Source organism: Tamandua tetradactyla, chromosome 3, assembly GCF_023851605.1.
Source record: "Tamandua tetradactyla isolate mTamTet1 chromosome 3, mTamTet1.pri, whole genome shotgun sequence".
In the NCBI taxonomy this organism is placed as follows: Eukaryota; Metazoa; Chordata; class Mammalia; order Pilosa; family Myrmecophagidae; genus Tamandua; species Tamandua tetradactyla.
The window spans coordinates 147,230,702-147,246,108 of NC_135329.1; the positions used below are offsets into that span (position 1 = coordinate 147,230,702).

Here is a 15,407-nt window from a genome sequence, read left to right on the forward strand (position 1 = left end):
TCAAACATGAGTTTGATGTTTTAATACATTATTCATTTGGTGAAACTTATTTGTTACAGGAATGCAATAGTTTTTCTTCTTAGCCATGCTTAGCCACATAATGTAGACTAAGCACATTTGCTAGAATGCCCATCTTAAAATAAAAAATAGCTATGTGATTATTTGTCTTCTTGGATTAACTCCACTTAAGAGAGATACCCAAATGACATTCCTCATGCTCTCTTGCAAAACTGGAATAAGTTTATTTGTTGACTCAACAGTTGCTATCTTTAACAGCTGCTACTTCTAATGTAATACACAATTACTTATTTATTGTGTTAACTGTCTTTCTCACTCCTGCCTCCCGCTTCAGGAAGACACAGATTTTGTGTGTATGTGTGTTTGGCCACTGGCATATTTTAAGTGCCTAGAACAATGTCTGACTTCTCCTAGCATTCAAACATTTAGTGAACAAAATGATGTGGTAAGAGAAGAGGTCAGAGGCCAGTATGATGGTGGCTCAGTGGAAGAATTCTCACCTGCCATGCTGGAGACCCAGGTTCCATTCCCAGAGCCTGCCCAGGCCAAGAAAAAAAAAAAAGAGAGAGAGAGAAGAGGTGAGAGATATAACAGGATAGGCATGCAGATCATCCAGAGCCTTATAGGCCATTGTATGACTAGAATGGGGAGCTACTCCAGGGATTTGAGCAGGAGTGCTACAACCTCACTTTGTTTATTTCCTTTATTAAAAAATTGTTGATTTACAGAACAATCATGCACAAAATACAGGATTCTTGTATACCATCCCATTGCCAACACCTTGTATTGGTGTGTAATATTTGTGACCACTGATAATTAATTAATAGTACAATTACCAAACTTGGAGGTCATTATGTAGTGTAGTGCTATGCATTAAATTTTTTTTTTTATTTTGTTACCATGCACACAATCTAATATTTCCTCTTTTAACCAAATTTAGATATATATTTTAGTGCTGTTGTCTGACATGTTTTAAAAACTTTAAAGGTCAAGGGTGGAAGCAGACAGTTACAGGCATCTGTGGTGATTTGGGAGAAGAATGACAAGGGCATGGACCAAGGCAATAACAGCATAAATGGGGAGAAGTGGCTGAATTCTGGATTATTTTGAAGGTACAGCAAATAAGATTTCTTGATAGGTTAGATGAAGGGTATAAGAGAAAGGAATCAAGGATGATGACAAAGTTTTCCTGGCTTAAGCAAATGGAAGAATTGAGTTGTCATCAATGTACAGATATAAGATTGTGGCAGGAGTATGTTAAAGGAGGGTGAGGGTGGGGAAGAACAGGAGTTCAATTATGGACATGTTGTGTTTAAGATGCTTCATTAGATGTCCAGGAAGAGATTCCAAAGGCAGGTGGCTCTGCAGCTTAACTGCAGGGAGTGTTCTGTGCTGGGGACATAAATTAAAGGTTCACTTTATATGGGTGGGATGAATATAGAGAAGAAACCAAGGCCTGAGAACCCTGAAGGTAAAAGGTCTGCCAGAGGAAATGAATTCTATAACAGAAACAGAAAGAATCTCCAGTTCTTCTTAAGTAATAAACATTCTGAAAAGAAAAAATAATCATCATCAGGTGACATTATTTTATGAAACACACCTAAGAACAAGCAAATTATGAACATAATTTAAAGATAGAATTTATTCTCTGATGGTTTACTCATGCAAACTGCACATAAAAGAAAATAGTACAGTTTGTGTAACATTGCAAATATAAGGACTCAAAATGCTAGGTACAGAAGTAGTGTAACATTCTGAAAGTTAAAATGGAATTTGTTTATACAACTAATAATAATTTTTACTTGCTGATACAGGTTGGTTTACAATGAAAGTTTTGCTAACCTTGGTAAGCTCATTAACCGTTTACATGACTTCTTACATCTATATAGTTTTATTTTACAGTTGCAAGAATTCTGTTAACAAAGAACTTTACCTTGCATAAATAATAAGATGAAAGAAAATGCACTGAAGGACTTAGGAAGGTGAAACAATGAGGTCTAACACATCAAAACTATAATAAAAATAGCTTTCTTGCAGAATTCATATTTTGTGCCTTTGAGATCAACTCTTAAGCATAACTGGCAAAATCATGATTAGAAATTGATTACTTTGAAATTACAAAATCAGTTAAAAATAAATTTTAGAAGTAGAAGTATCAACTAAAAATTCTCTCATTTTTAATAAGTCAAACAATAAAATTCCTATTATCTTCATACTCAAAAGTCCTGAAATGTCATTTGTATATTCTGAATGCTTCCCAGTTTGAAACTTAGGCGGGTAGGATATTTCCTTGAATTATAAAGGATATTCCATACAGGCTTTTAAAATGTCAGTCTCATTAGGAGATGGCACTGAGACTTTTGCAAATAGTGTAGTGTGGATACAGAGCAAACTACACAACTTATCATAAATGCATTACAGATATTTACATAATGGGATCCTGCTTGAATGCCAGAAGTTGCTACTGGGTAAGACTCATAACTATTTTACAAAGTTTTCTTACACACATTCACTACTTTATATATATATATATATTTTTTTTTTTAACAATTTAGTCTATTTTAAAATATTGTACTGTATTCTGAACATAACTGCAGAATAAAAATAGTTAATGGCACATTAGAAAACTCAGTATCCCACAGATGACTGGATAATGAGAAAAGTGTACCTACAATCATTTCATCAGAAAAAAACTACATCATGGAATGTTAGTTATCCAAGCCTGCACGGTAATGACATTTTAAACTGCAATCATCTATTGGCCAGCATCACACTGAAGGCATCATTAAACATTCAAGCAAAGATTGCTGGCATAAACTACTGAAAAGACACACACACACACACACACACACACACACACACACACACACACAAAACACACTCACTCATTCACTTTCTCTCTCATGCACTCATTCTTGCTTCCCACATTATAATTACATTGTTCTAAAGATAGATACTGATTTTTTTTCCACGAGAAACGTTATCAAAATTTGCTACTAAAAGAATGACAGTGCTTTCACAAGAATAAGTACAAGTTAGCTCACAATTACAAGACGATGGGGGAAAAGTCTTAAATTTTCTAAATAGTAATTTTAGGCTTTTCTGGCAACCATACCATACTTGATTATGCACAAACTTCTCATTTTGGAACCTAAAATCTGCCCCCAAAAAACTCACCAAAAACCTCAAACATTAATTCCAAAAAATCATTAAATATCTGATAACCGTGTATTGTACATTCTATAATTACATATTTTTTAAGTCTCAAAATGTAGGGTAAATACTGAATTTAAGATCTGAAAAATAAAGTTTATTTTTGAAATGAGAGGGATTCCAAAATTGAGGTCTACTTAAAATCTTAAAAAAATGAAACTATTATTGACACTGATTTAGTTCAAGATAAATAATGTGCATAAAAGCACTGTATGTCTTTTACCATGTTACCACTCACTTAAAAAAAAGTGTTCCCCAACGTTCTTCTTTTTGCATAATGTGCAAAACAAAGGCAAGGAGATTAAAAGCAAATTTCTATCTTTCTCTTCCTAGTGCTTTATGACCTTGTTAATATTACAAAGTCAACAGGGACTATGCAGAACTTTGGTATAAATGATATAACAACACTACAATCACAGTTGAGGATTAAGAGAAATGGAACTGGGAAGGGAGATTCAGTAACACCCCCCCATTTATCAGAACACCACCAAATTAAAGTGAAATAAACCACAATGGATTATAATACAATTTGTACATTTAGCACAGAAAAATTAATAAATCTAACAATATTTATAAAAAAAAGCAAAATCAGTCTTTTTCCAGACACTAAAAACTGTATTTCAGTCTGATCATGAACTGCTGCTATACCAACTTTAGAGCCAAATTTAATTTCAAGTAAAAAAAAAAAATTTATAACCACAAATTTTGCATAAATGGAAACTGGTCTTTCCTTGATTTCCTTCTGAAGTCACTAATGAGTATGTAAAACTGTTGCACTGTGGGTTTTTAATCAACTTCCTGAAGGCTGCGTCTGGGAGGAAGGAGCCATGACAATCTGTGAAAGCGCAGGCTCTGTACTCTGGTCCGCCATCTGGGTGAGGACTGTAGTGGCTACAGCTTCTGCCTTGGAGGTTGAACTGACTCCATTTGATGTGCTGACAGAACTATGCTGTATAGCTTCAGTATGTGGACTACTCGGTGCGGAAATGTCTTCTGAACTATCATCTTTATCAGCAGCTGAGTGGGGAAAAAAAAATACTCATTTTCTCAAATACATAATCTGTAAGAACGTTATCAGCAGGTTGAGTAATATAAAGAATATAAAGTTAGAAGGTATTTTACAAGTTAATTTAGGTAAGTCAGTATGAATGAAATTAAGTAATTGAAAAGATGGCTGTATATGTTACGAAGTAGCAATTTTACCTGCAACAGGTCAAATGAAGGTGCAACTATGCACATGGAAAAATCTGGGAGCCCAGTGACTCATAGAATGGAGCTGAAGAAATATTTGCTAAATAATGTTAAGAGAGAAAATGGGGTGGGAATTTGGGAGACTGCCTCCTACAGATATAATCAAACACTTAACTCTTTATAACATATAGATAAACTAACAATTTTAACAAGACCAGACGCTTTCCTACATGTCATTCTTAAAACATAAAAAATAATTTATAATCATGTGCATGCATAAATAAAATGGTTTCATATACAAATTATATTTTCAAATTATTCCCTCTGCATAATCTACAACTGTATTTATTCTGGCTGACTTTTCGTCTATTGCAGCAAATGGATTATTATAACACCTGATTCTAATGATGCATATACATGAGATTAAGCAATATTTAGAATCTAAATGCCATAAGCTGTTATAGTTGCATGAATTAATTGGTATTCAAAAAAAATCTATATAAAACTCTATATACTACAATTGAAATGATGTTCAGGAAAGGGCATTCTAAATATTTATGAAAAGAAATCTACCAATTTTTAATGGCTAAACAGTTAACTCTCCTACATCTCCCTTAGTTTAATGGAATGGAATCCAGCAATTTCATTTAGTGAAAAACTGGCTATACAGAACACACCCACACATTTATAGTATATGTAAGTTATGAAGTAGAATGATAACATGAATATCTGCCAGACCTCAACTTAAAAAGAACATTCTCGTAATACTGACTTCTTCAGGGCTCCTTCCCTCACCAATGATAATTACTACCCTGACATTTTTTAGCCATTCTCTTGTTTTTTCTTTGTAGTTTCACCATGCAGGTATGTATGCCCAACTAATAACATTCCGTTTTGTTTACATTTGAACTTTCTGAAATAACATATTAGATATATTCTAGTGATATAAGGAACTGTAAATATACACATTATATTACAGTAGGTTATAAGGAAGGAGTGCTTATAAGTGAAGAGTATTCATTTATAGAATCTCAGAGTTAGGTAAAGCAAATCTTTAGCACCTATGTTCAGTTCTAGAAGATGAAGGGAGAAAATTACTGGTAAAATCACAAGCACTAGAAAGATAGAGGAGATACTGTTGCAGTGAAAAGAGCCACTTTAACTCTTAAGCAAAAAGACACCATTCAACAATTTCTCTCTGAAGTTCTCCATGTTCATACATATTTCCAGTGATGAAAATATAAGCTCTCAAATTATATTCAGGGCCCAAGAAGATTTCCTTTCCATAATTATTATAGAGACCATTTTAATACAATTTTCATTATGTTCAGATCTAGTTAATAAGATCTTTTGCATGCTTTATTCTTCAAGCTCCTTCTTCCAGAAACCCAATTATTAGGAATGTACTTGTACTTTCATTCACATTTTGTATTATTTGATTGTTACTAACTGTTATGGTTTACCCAGGGCCTAAGGGGTTTCCCAGGATAGAGGATTTGTGGTGATAAAACAGGGACAGAAACAGAAGAGCCCCCTGTGACTGCGACTTACCTGCAGGATATTCCTTAACTTCTATTAAACCTTAATTTTTCTTTCACAAATAATTTTACAGCATTAACTAGTATTATTGCTCAGCCGCATTAACAACTGATGTGTGCTACAACATGATAAATAGTATTAGATATTGTAAATTTCCCCACATTTTCTCCAAGATACAATCTCTCTATCAATCTTGAGTATTAGAGAATCCAGATTTATTCTAAAGGTTTCACATTTGAAAATAGAAATTACTTTAAAATTTCTAAAAAGTGCAATTATATCCCAAGATCCGAAGATAACTATTTTTATGCTAATACTATATTCAGTCAATTTGATTATTAAATGAGCAGACAGAAACAAAGGCAGGGCTATTTAAAAAAAAAACCAAAATGTATTATTCTTTTCATATATGCTCACAACCAAGTATACTACCACCTATTCACTAAAAATGTATTCATCTGGATTTTCCCCCATTTGACTTTGGTAAATAGTATATAAATTCATACATTTATCCACTTGAGAAATTGCTTTTCAAAATTATTTTTATGAATCAGTGAAAAATTGGCTTGCAAATGCTGAACATATGTTGCCTAGATAATAGAGATAAAACTATTGGGATCATCCAAGAAATTATTTAAAATTCAAAAATTGAAGATTTTGAAATGAATGCAATTTAAGAAAAGAGTTAATTTTCTTTCTAGTTTTATAGGATTATTCATATATTTCCTTTTGAACCATCAAAATTTAAGAAAGCTTTCCTGTTTAGGAAAATCATGTATGCATAATGCTATCCTGAGGAGTTTCTATAGGAAATTATGTTATGTCAGATGGGAGCCATAATGGCCTCATCCCTGCAGCATTTCACTGGTAATAAGAATCCCAAACATATTTCTATATGGTTCCGATTTATGCCACGATGGTTTCACAATCCTGTCAAAATGACTAGATACCAAAGATTTATAGGTACAAAACTGACAAAAATCAGTGTTCTAAATATATATGGCAACAGAGTTGCTAAATCTCCTGAATCTTGTAAATTAAAAAATATTGCCCATTTTGATGAAATTGCTTACAATGACTACAAGTAAAGATGGTATCCATTAAGTTTTATCGTGAGCACCTGAGGAACTGTTTGCATCCAATACAAAATGTTTCTTTCTTTGAATTACTGACATTGGCAAATTAAAATGAAGTGGATACATATGGTTGAAACAATCTTCACATTTACAAATATCCTGAAATATCACTAAATCATAAAAATGAAAGCTGTGGGTTATATATTATGAATGCTGCCTAATGCCTCTCCAGCTCAGTTATTTGTTACAGATATGTATACCATGGACAAAATTGGCCATTTATTCTTGAGTAACAGCTGGTTCTAACACTGTGCACTTTATCAAAAAAAGGACATTACAAGAAGGAAAAAGCACAATTAACCTTTAAAATGCTGAAAACCAAAAAAAATCTCATTTTTGGGAAACAGTTAAGAGGAAACGTACAAGCAGATTATTTAAATAAGGTTCTGTTTAGCATTCTCATGACTAACTAGAAAGCTCAACAGAAAGGTTCACAGAATAAAAATATTGCACAATGCTGACATTATCTAAGAAAGAATGACAGGGTCTGATACTATAAATTGATACTATATATCAATCATTAAGTGAAGACAGCTAATTTAGGAAAAAAAACCCCTGAAATCTCATCATTGCTGACTGGAGGCTGGAAAGGAAGCAGTGTTTTACCCTGTCAATCTAAGAGAAAGTGTTAGCCTGAAAACATACACAAAATAGTGCTTATATTTGAATTTACTTGCTAACCCTTTTTGTTGATCTGTAGTAATGCCTATAAAAAAGCCAGAAATAGGAAAATTTTAAAAACCTTTAGAGTCCAAGAAGTATACTCCCACTGGTCCATAATAACCTTGTAGAAATTCTGATATTTAATCTTAAACATTAGAACTGCAGCCTCCATTTTTTAAGTGGCAGCTCGGTTCAATCTGGCAGTATTTCACTGCTATAGCCTAAGGCTATAGGTAATGGAACATTACTCACTATGATAGCCAGATTTCTTCTGCATGGCGGTTACAGGGCAATCTTTATGAGCCAGAAGAAGCTGTTTCAGCTGTGCCACTTCATTTCTCAGCAGGGTGACTTCACTCTGTAGAAGAAGAAACAACTTATGTACCTTACCAGCATAGACTATACACAAACACTTATTTTCTTTTTACTGCTTAAAACAAGTGAGGATTAAGATATAACAATCAGGTATCTTTACCAGAACATCAAGGAATAAAGAAAATATGCTACTTCAAAATTGACTTAGTACCCTTCAATTTTTTATAAACTCCTACTTGTATAAAAACTAAATAAGATAATACCACAATTGGATAGCATTTCTCAAAACTTTTATGCTATCATTTGCCTTGGAATCCTTACAGGCTACCTGCCAAGGTACTTTTTGTTTTTGTTTTTTTACCACGGGCAGGCACCAGGAAGTGAACCTAGGTCTCTGTCATGGCAGGCAAGAACTCTGCCTGCTGAGCTACCATGGCCTACCCCTGTCAATTTTACATATTACATGCTTTTTCGATTATTTGAAATGTTATAGGTTCTTTCAATTATTTGAAAAACAAGAAATATCAAGGGGGTCAAGATGAATTTTCACTGACACCACTAACTTAAAAATGAAAAATTCATCCTGGAAACTCAATTAAGCAAGTTTCTAGTTGGGGAAACCATAATAACAAAAAAATCACTGATACCTAAAATCAATTTAAAGCACTGGAACAAATGAAACTAAATGGAACATCTAAATGTCTTAGTTGCCTTTGACCTGGGAATTTGCATGCATCTAAATTTAAATCTGATTAAGTCAATGGATTTGTCCTACTCCTTATAAGAGAATACAGTCTGTGTTTGTGATGTATTAATCTGGTAAATTCCATATTGAGTATGTCTAACTGATTCCTTCGGGTCACACTGAAATATGAGAAGCACATAAATTAGTAAACATTACCACTGATATTCAAGGGTTAGAAATAACAAGAATTTGGTAAATTGGTAACATAAAAAAAAATTCTTTATTTACAAACACCTACTTTTTTTGGACTTGCATTACCCCTAAACATTTAGATTTCATCCATGAACTCAAAAGCAAATGAGAAAATATAGCAAGCAGGTAAACAGAAAAGCTCAGGCACTTTATATTCCACCCCTCAGTCTGTTAACCAGAGAGCTGAATGTAAAATAATTTAGCAGATGAGAATCACTGGGTCTCTTTAAGCAATCAAGGACAACATAAAAAAGACGCAAATAAATCTGAGCAATCTAAAGTCATGTCTGTTGGGCCAAATAGTTCCTCACATCCCAAAGTACATCAATCTTTGTTCTGTCCTTTAAAATAGTGCTGTATTAAAGGACAGAACAAAAACTGATGTGCATTATAACTCTGAACCATTATAAAAAGGTTAATTATGTTTTGAGAATACTGTATTTGAGACAAGAAGAGGTATATATAGTGATTTAAGTACAAAAAAACTAAAATTTAAGTTTTCCTTCAAAGGATAAGTTATTTAGAAAACATTTTTATGAAACACATTGTGATCATTAGTGCCAATACTGATAATCATAACTCTTTATTAATGATACCATTGATGAGAAACCATGTTATTAACAATCCAACATATATTACCCAAAAAAGTTTCTTTTTCTCTGCCTGATTCCTTATTAGCTTGATTTTGAGGAACTTGTTAACAAGTTTGTTTCATTCATTTCTATAATATAAGTCAGGGCTAGAATGTTATTTTTAGTCAAGAATACAATGCCCTCCATAATCTGGTTACTTATGACTGCCCTGATTTTCAACTTTCACTGCTCTCCCAATAAACTCTATCCATCAGCCATATCAAAGTATTAGTAATGCCTCAAGCCTGTCATCCCTTGCAGCCTTCACATTAGTTTGAGCCATATGAAATAACCAGTATTAAATAATTTTGACCTATAAAATAGTAATTTCATATGATTAACTAAATTAATCCAGTTGTCTCTATCAAAATAAGCCTTTCCTTTCTTCTTTGCCTTGCTGATTATTCCACTCATCTTTAAGTCAACCCAGTATGGAATGAAGCTGAACAGGAAGGGAGGTTAGATGACTGAAGCCCATTTGTGGACTGCCTTGGACACACACCCCCACATAGTACTTAACACTCTGAATTTTAATTCTTGGTTTACTGACTCCTCTGCCAACTGGGAATTTCTCAAGGAAGAGATAATTTTTTACTTCTATACCCCTGAAATAGAGCATACTGCCTGGATATGCACTGAGTAGATAGTTATATTTAGAGACGACCACACTAATTCTGTGTCCAGGGGTGAAAAACACCAAGGGAAGATGAAGAAAATAGCTTAAATAAGATGAAACTGGTAAAGGTTCTAATTTCATTATATTCGTACCAAAAATCTCACCAACATACTGTTAATTTTCTGTTATTAAATGAAAATTGGCATATTTTACAGCAGCATCTTAACTGCAGAATTTTAAGTTACAACTGCTTTCTCTCCTAAATACTCTATAAAGACATTCGTCATAAATTGTATTATGAAGCAAAATGCCATATTAGATAAAATTCCCCAGGCAGTTATGAGTTGATTTAAATAGTTCTGAAAATTAAAAACAAAACTGTTCCTGGGCAGTGCAAAGGTGGTTCAGTGGCAGAATTCTCGCCTGCCATGCCGGAGACCCGGGTTTGATTCCTGGAACCTGTCATGTCCCCCCCCCCCCCAAAAAAAAACCCAAAAAACTATTCCTATATACTTAAAATTAAAAAAATATATATCCAAATAGGAAGGTTTACCAGCCCATGCACTGCCCCCCGCCCCCCCCCCCCCAAAAATTTAAACAGGCAGGTTTGAAACCTATTAATGGAACATCAATTTCAGTATCTTGAACTTAACAGTTAATGGTCTTATGACTACTCATTTAATTAGACTACCTGGTTCATTAACAAACAAACAAATGTGAAGATGCTGCTGGCTAGCAATGGGTAATGAATATTAAGGACTGAAGAGGTAAGACACTTGATTCTCATTACAAATTATATTTGTGTTAAGTGAATTTTAACTGGAGTTACATTTAACAGAGCAACAACTGAAAAGACTAGAAGAGAGGAGGAAATTAAAAAAACTGCATTTTTTCAAAATATGTATATATTGCTGTAATTTGTATTTATCCAAAAGTCAAATAACTATTCCCCCCTGCACTTTTTATACGACAGAAACAGTAAATAAAGAAAAAAAAATCAAGATATGTTCAATACAAATTCAATCTAATCTTTTATACTATCCAGATTTAAAACGTTTTATAATGAGTAATGAATTTTCCTAGTGATGATCCTGAAGTGTAAAAGTAACCTTTGCCTACAAGTACCATAATTCTATCAGGTTACTTAAACCCTTGACTAATTCATATGAGACTGCACAGAATCAAAATCATTTGGTAAATTTATATAGAATTACATCTGTAGTTATTTAATGACTTTTTACTGTTTCAGGTAAACAAGTTAACTTAATACCAGTATGTTAGCCAGATTTTCCTGGAAGATATACATGTAGAAAAAGTGCATGAGCTACACAAACGTATGAACCTGAAATTGGGCTTTTGATTCTCACACTGTTTTTGAATGAAAATTTTTATATAGATACCTTTTTTTTCCAAATCTGTAGGCACTGGCTCAATGGCACATTTTATGTGTTAAAATAAACATTGTTTTTGAGAGAGAGAGAAAAGTAAGTTTTGGATGAAAAGTTAAATTAGATATAGTTTGCATTATTATTGTGTCCTAATATTCAATTTCTTTAAAAGACGGTATGGCACTAGACTGAAAGCAGCTAACTGGGGTAGGGTTACTGGCAAAGAGTTGTGATTGAAGAGTTATAGTGTAAAGCAAACAGTGTTGGGGAGCAGAATACGAATAAGTAAGGGTGAAGCCTTGAAGCAAGTAGATTTAGTTGAGTTGTATAACCACAAGTGTAAGCATATGCTAGTGGTTAAGAACAGGTCAAGTAAAAGGTGAAAATGGGAGGCTTGGGCATGTAAAACTTATACCACTGTAGTAGGCAGAAGAGTTTCTGAGTCACTTACAAATTTAGTAAAATTCAACAAATTAAACATTCAAGAATTGTAATCTCATAAACGTTAAATATAAAGGAGTTAAGAATAAAGACAGGAATGACTATTAATATTTTGACATAATGGTTGTATAAATCATGATTGTAATTATAAAGAAAGATGAGAAGAGAGGTAGGAAGAAATAAAGGGCTAGAACATATGAGAAGACTCCTGAAGATCCTCTACAGAAAGACCTTAAGATGAGAAAAAAAAAAGAGGTAACCCACATAACACAAGTATTATTAATAATAAGGAGAATATAATGAATAAAAAAATAGTTGGGGGGAAATTAGGAAAAAAGACCATGTTCTTTATTCATTTGAAACACTTTTTTCTGCAAGAAAATAATAGCATTTATTATAGTGAATTAATCATGTTTATTAATGGCTGTCATGCAATTTTCTGGAGGAGAGATTTGGTAAAGAAATTATATGCCAAGTATAGGAATTACTGAATCCCTAACAGCAGATATGAAAAATAAGTCTAGAAATGAGAATACTGAAGTGAATTGGGGTACCTCTGATTGACAATATTCTACACTTAAAAATACAGGTAAAGAAACTAAGTTTGCTTAATCCAAAGTAAATAGTTCTGATGGGGATAAATGTCAAGCTAAAAACAGACTTAATAGTAAATGAAAAAAGAAATGTGTACACCTTTACTGTCTACTTTGTGGATTATCTTAGACTTTATTTTAATAGGATTCAGCTTCTAAAGCCCTTTTGGTAATAATATCTACTATTAGTAAAATACTATTAGAAATATATGATCTTCCTGGCTCATTTTGAAGATCAAGAGAAATAAGGAATATGAAGCATTTTGAAAATATAAAAGTCCCATTCAAATGTTAGCAAATGGTTTTGTCTGTTTGTTTTGCCAAAGCAGAACACACTTGGGGGGAAAAAAAAACTCACGCTAAAAAATATTCTAATTTTTCTAAAATCAGGTGCAAATTATCTTGGCATTGTTTGTACCTTTGCTCCACTTTATTAATGTGGCTTCTCAAAGGTTAACCACACACTGGAGGACAACATAATATTTTTTGACTGCTTATCTGAAGATCAGCCTAATGAAATCATTGCAGGATTACCAACTGATTAATCTTCTTGGACCATGGATCGATGACTAGGTATTCCATATATTTACGATTTTTGACTTTCCAGTTCAGCCACTAACCCAAAAGTGAAGAAATAATACTAGACTGTTTCTTCCTTTGGGGAATTTCTCATTGCTAAAGGGAGGATTTGTTTCATGTTTGGTCTTCATAAAAGTCAATGTTTACGTATCAAGATTCCTACCATATAGTTCCAAGGATTATCAGGGATGCAAAATCTTGCAATTGGTAACAAAATAGTTCTTTAATTTCTACCTACAAGGATAGAAAAATTAGATGGCAGAATTCTTAATAGAAGTATGCAATATTTTAGAAATATTTTGCAGACCCCTGTATTCTCACACTTTCTATTACTTGTTTCATGCTGTCTCTTCTGCCAGGTCACAAATTCTCTAAGTGCAAGGACAGTCTATTTCACTGTTGTATGCCCAGTGTCTAATAATATGATTATATTATTATGTCTAAAAATAAGATATCACTTTAAGAATATAATTTATAACTAACAGCATCTAATTCTTGTACCCAAAATGCCTCTAATAGAATGCACACAACAGATGCATAATAACAGCATGAATAATAACTAGCCATTGTTTCCATAGTGTAGTTACAACATGGTTTTTTACACATTCTCATTTGCTCTTCATAATAGTATTTATTCTATCAGTTTGACAGATGATGAAGTAAAGGTTCAGAAAGATTTCTAGTAAAGGAGAGCATATTATTATCATTACCACCTTTTCCCTCTTTAGAATATAGTTAAAATTCAAGAAAAAAAGGGAAGGAAGTTATATCATAGAAAAATATCTTTTTAAAGAGTTAAACACATGTTGTATGGCATCTTCCAATTGTTGCTATTCTTTCCCATTTCAGGAGAATACTGAAATAAATTACTGTTGGGCTACCAAGAATAAAAGATTTAATCTCATTCCATATACATCAAAGAAGCAATAAACAAAACCTTTTCCATATCATTAACTTATAAGTGAAAAGCCTAATGTAACCAGCTATCAAAGCATACATCTATACATTTATTGAGCTTTTACTCCAGACTCATTTTTGCAATACTTATAAAAGCAAAATCCATAATAAAATGTCCAAGTTTTATCTACAGAATAATTGTTAAGGACTTACTATTAATAAAGGAAAAGTGCTAAAAGTGTAAATAGAAGACTAACCCCCAAAATGAATATAACTGAAGGACGTCAAAAACATTTTTAATGAAATACAAGAAAATAAGATATCACCTTAAAAATAGAATTTATAACTAATAGCATCTAATTCTTGATCTAGGTTACCATAAATGCCTCTAATAGAATCTGATGAAAAGATAACCTTTCTTCACAATGATTTAAAAAAGCTAAAACATGATTAAGTTCAGTGAATGGGGCAATAAGGCTTGGCAATTATTAGTTTCCTTAAAACCTAACAGGAATTTGATAAAAATACGAGCAGTCACACTTCAGCACTTGTTAAACCTTTTATCGTATAATATATAAGTAACCATGGGTCATTACTGTCCACTACACTGATCAGCTAAGCCTGTATGTCACATGAAAGATTATTAAGGAAATGTAGAATTGATGAATGTTTCCACATAAAGTAGCGTTTAATTATTTCTTTGACATTCAATTTTTTTCCCCAAGTCATTCTGTTCTTCACAGTTAACGGTTTTGCTGTTGGCAGACTGAAAGAAATTTTTTCCTCTCTGAATCCACTATAAATATGTTAATTATGCACACTGAAAACTAAAATTCACTTAAAAAAATTTTAAGATATATATTTCAATACATATATTACAGAAATTTATACGTAAATTTGTTTTAAGTTAGCTTATGTGGACACACTAACATTTACATACTAAAAAGAAAAAGGGGGACCCTAAGCTGCACATCGCTCAAGGAGGTCATAGTGCAATCTAGTGTTTTATCATTAGAATATCTCAAGTTAATTGGATAAAGAGGGATAAAAATGGCTTATATTTTCTTGTATATTATCATTTGGCATTTATCCTTACAGATATGTGATCTCTATTAGATTACCTTGTGGATCAGTCCTAAACCCCTTCCCCACGTCCACATGATTCATAGATTGTAAAACAATGAATTTATCCACCATTAAGGTGTAGAAACTCTTAAAATCCTGGAAAATGTCACTTACTTTTTAAACA

General features: G+C 32.7%; 1 protein-coding gene across 11 annotated transcripts in view; it reads right to left on the reverse strand.

Moving 5' to 3' along the window:
- Positions 1-1,642: 1,642 nt before the first annotated feature.
- ATF2 (activating transcription factor 2) overlaps positions 1,643-15,407 on the reverse strand; it is a 120,848-nt gene continuing 107,083 nt past the window's right edge. For 10 of the 11 annotated variants that reach the window (XM_077154208.1, XM_077154204.1, XM_077154205.1 and 7 more), the window contains 2 exons: positions 8,013-8,118; positions 1,643-4,248 (listed from right to left, as the gene is read on the reverse strand). In XM_077154208.1, the coding sequence (XP_077010323.1) occupies positions 4,022-4,248; positions 8,013-8,118 (333 nt within the window). In that variant the 3' untranslated portion in view covers positions 1,643-4,021. Of the gene's footprint in view, positions 4,249-8,012; positions 8,119-15,407 lie in introns of those variants that run through there. The other variant, XR_013172870.1, reaches the window with a different exon arrangement.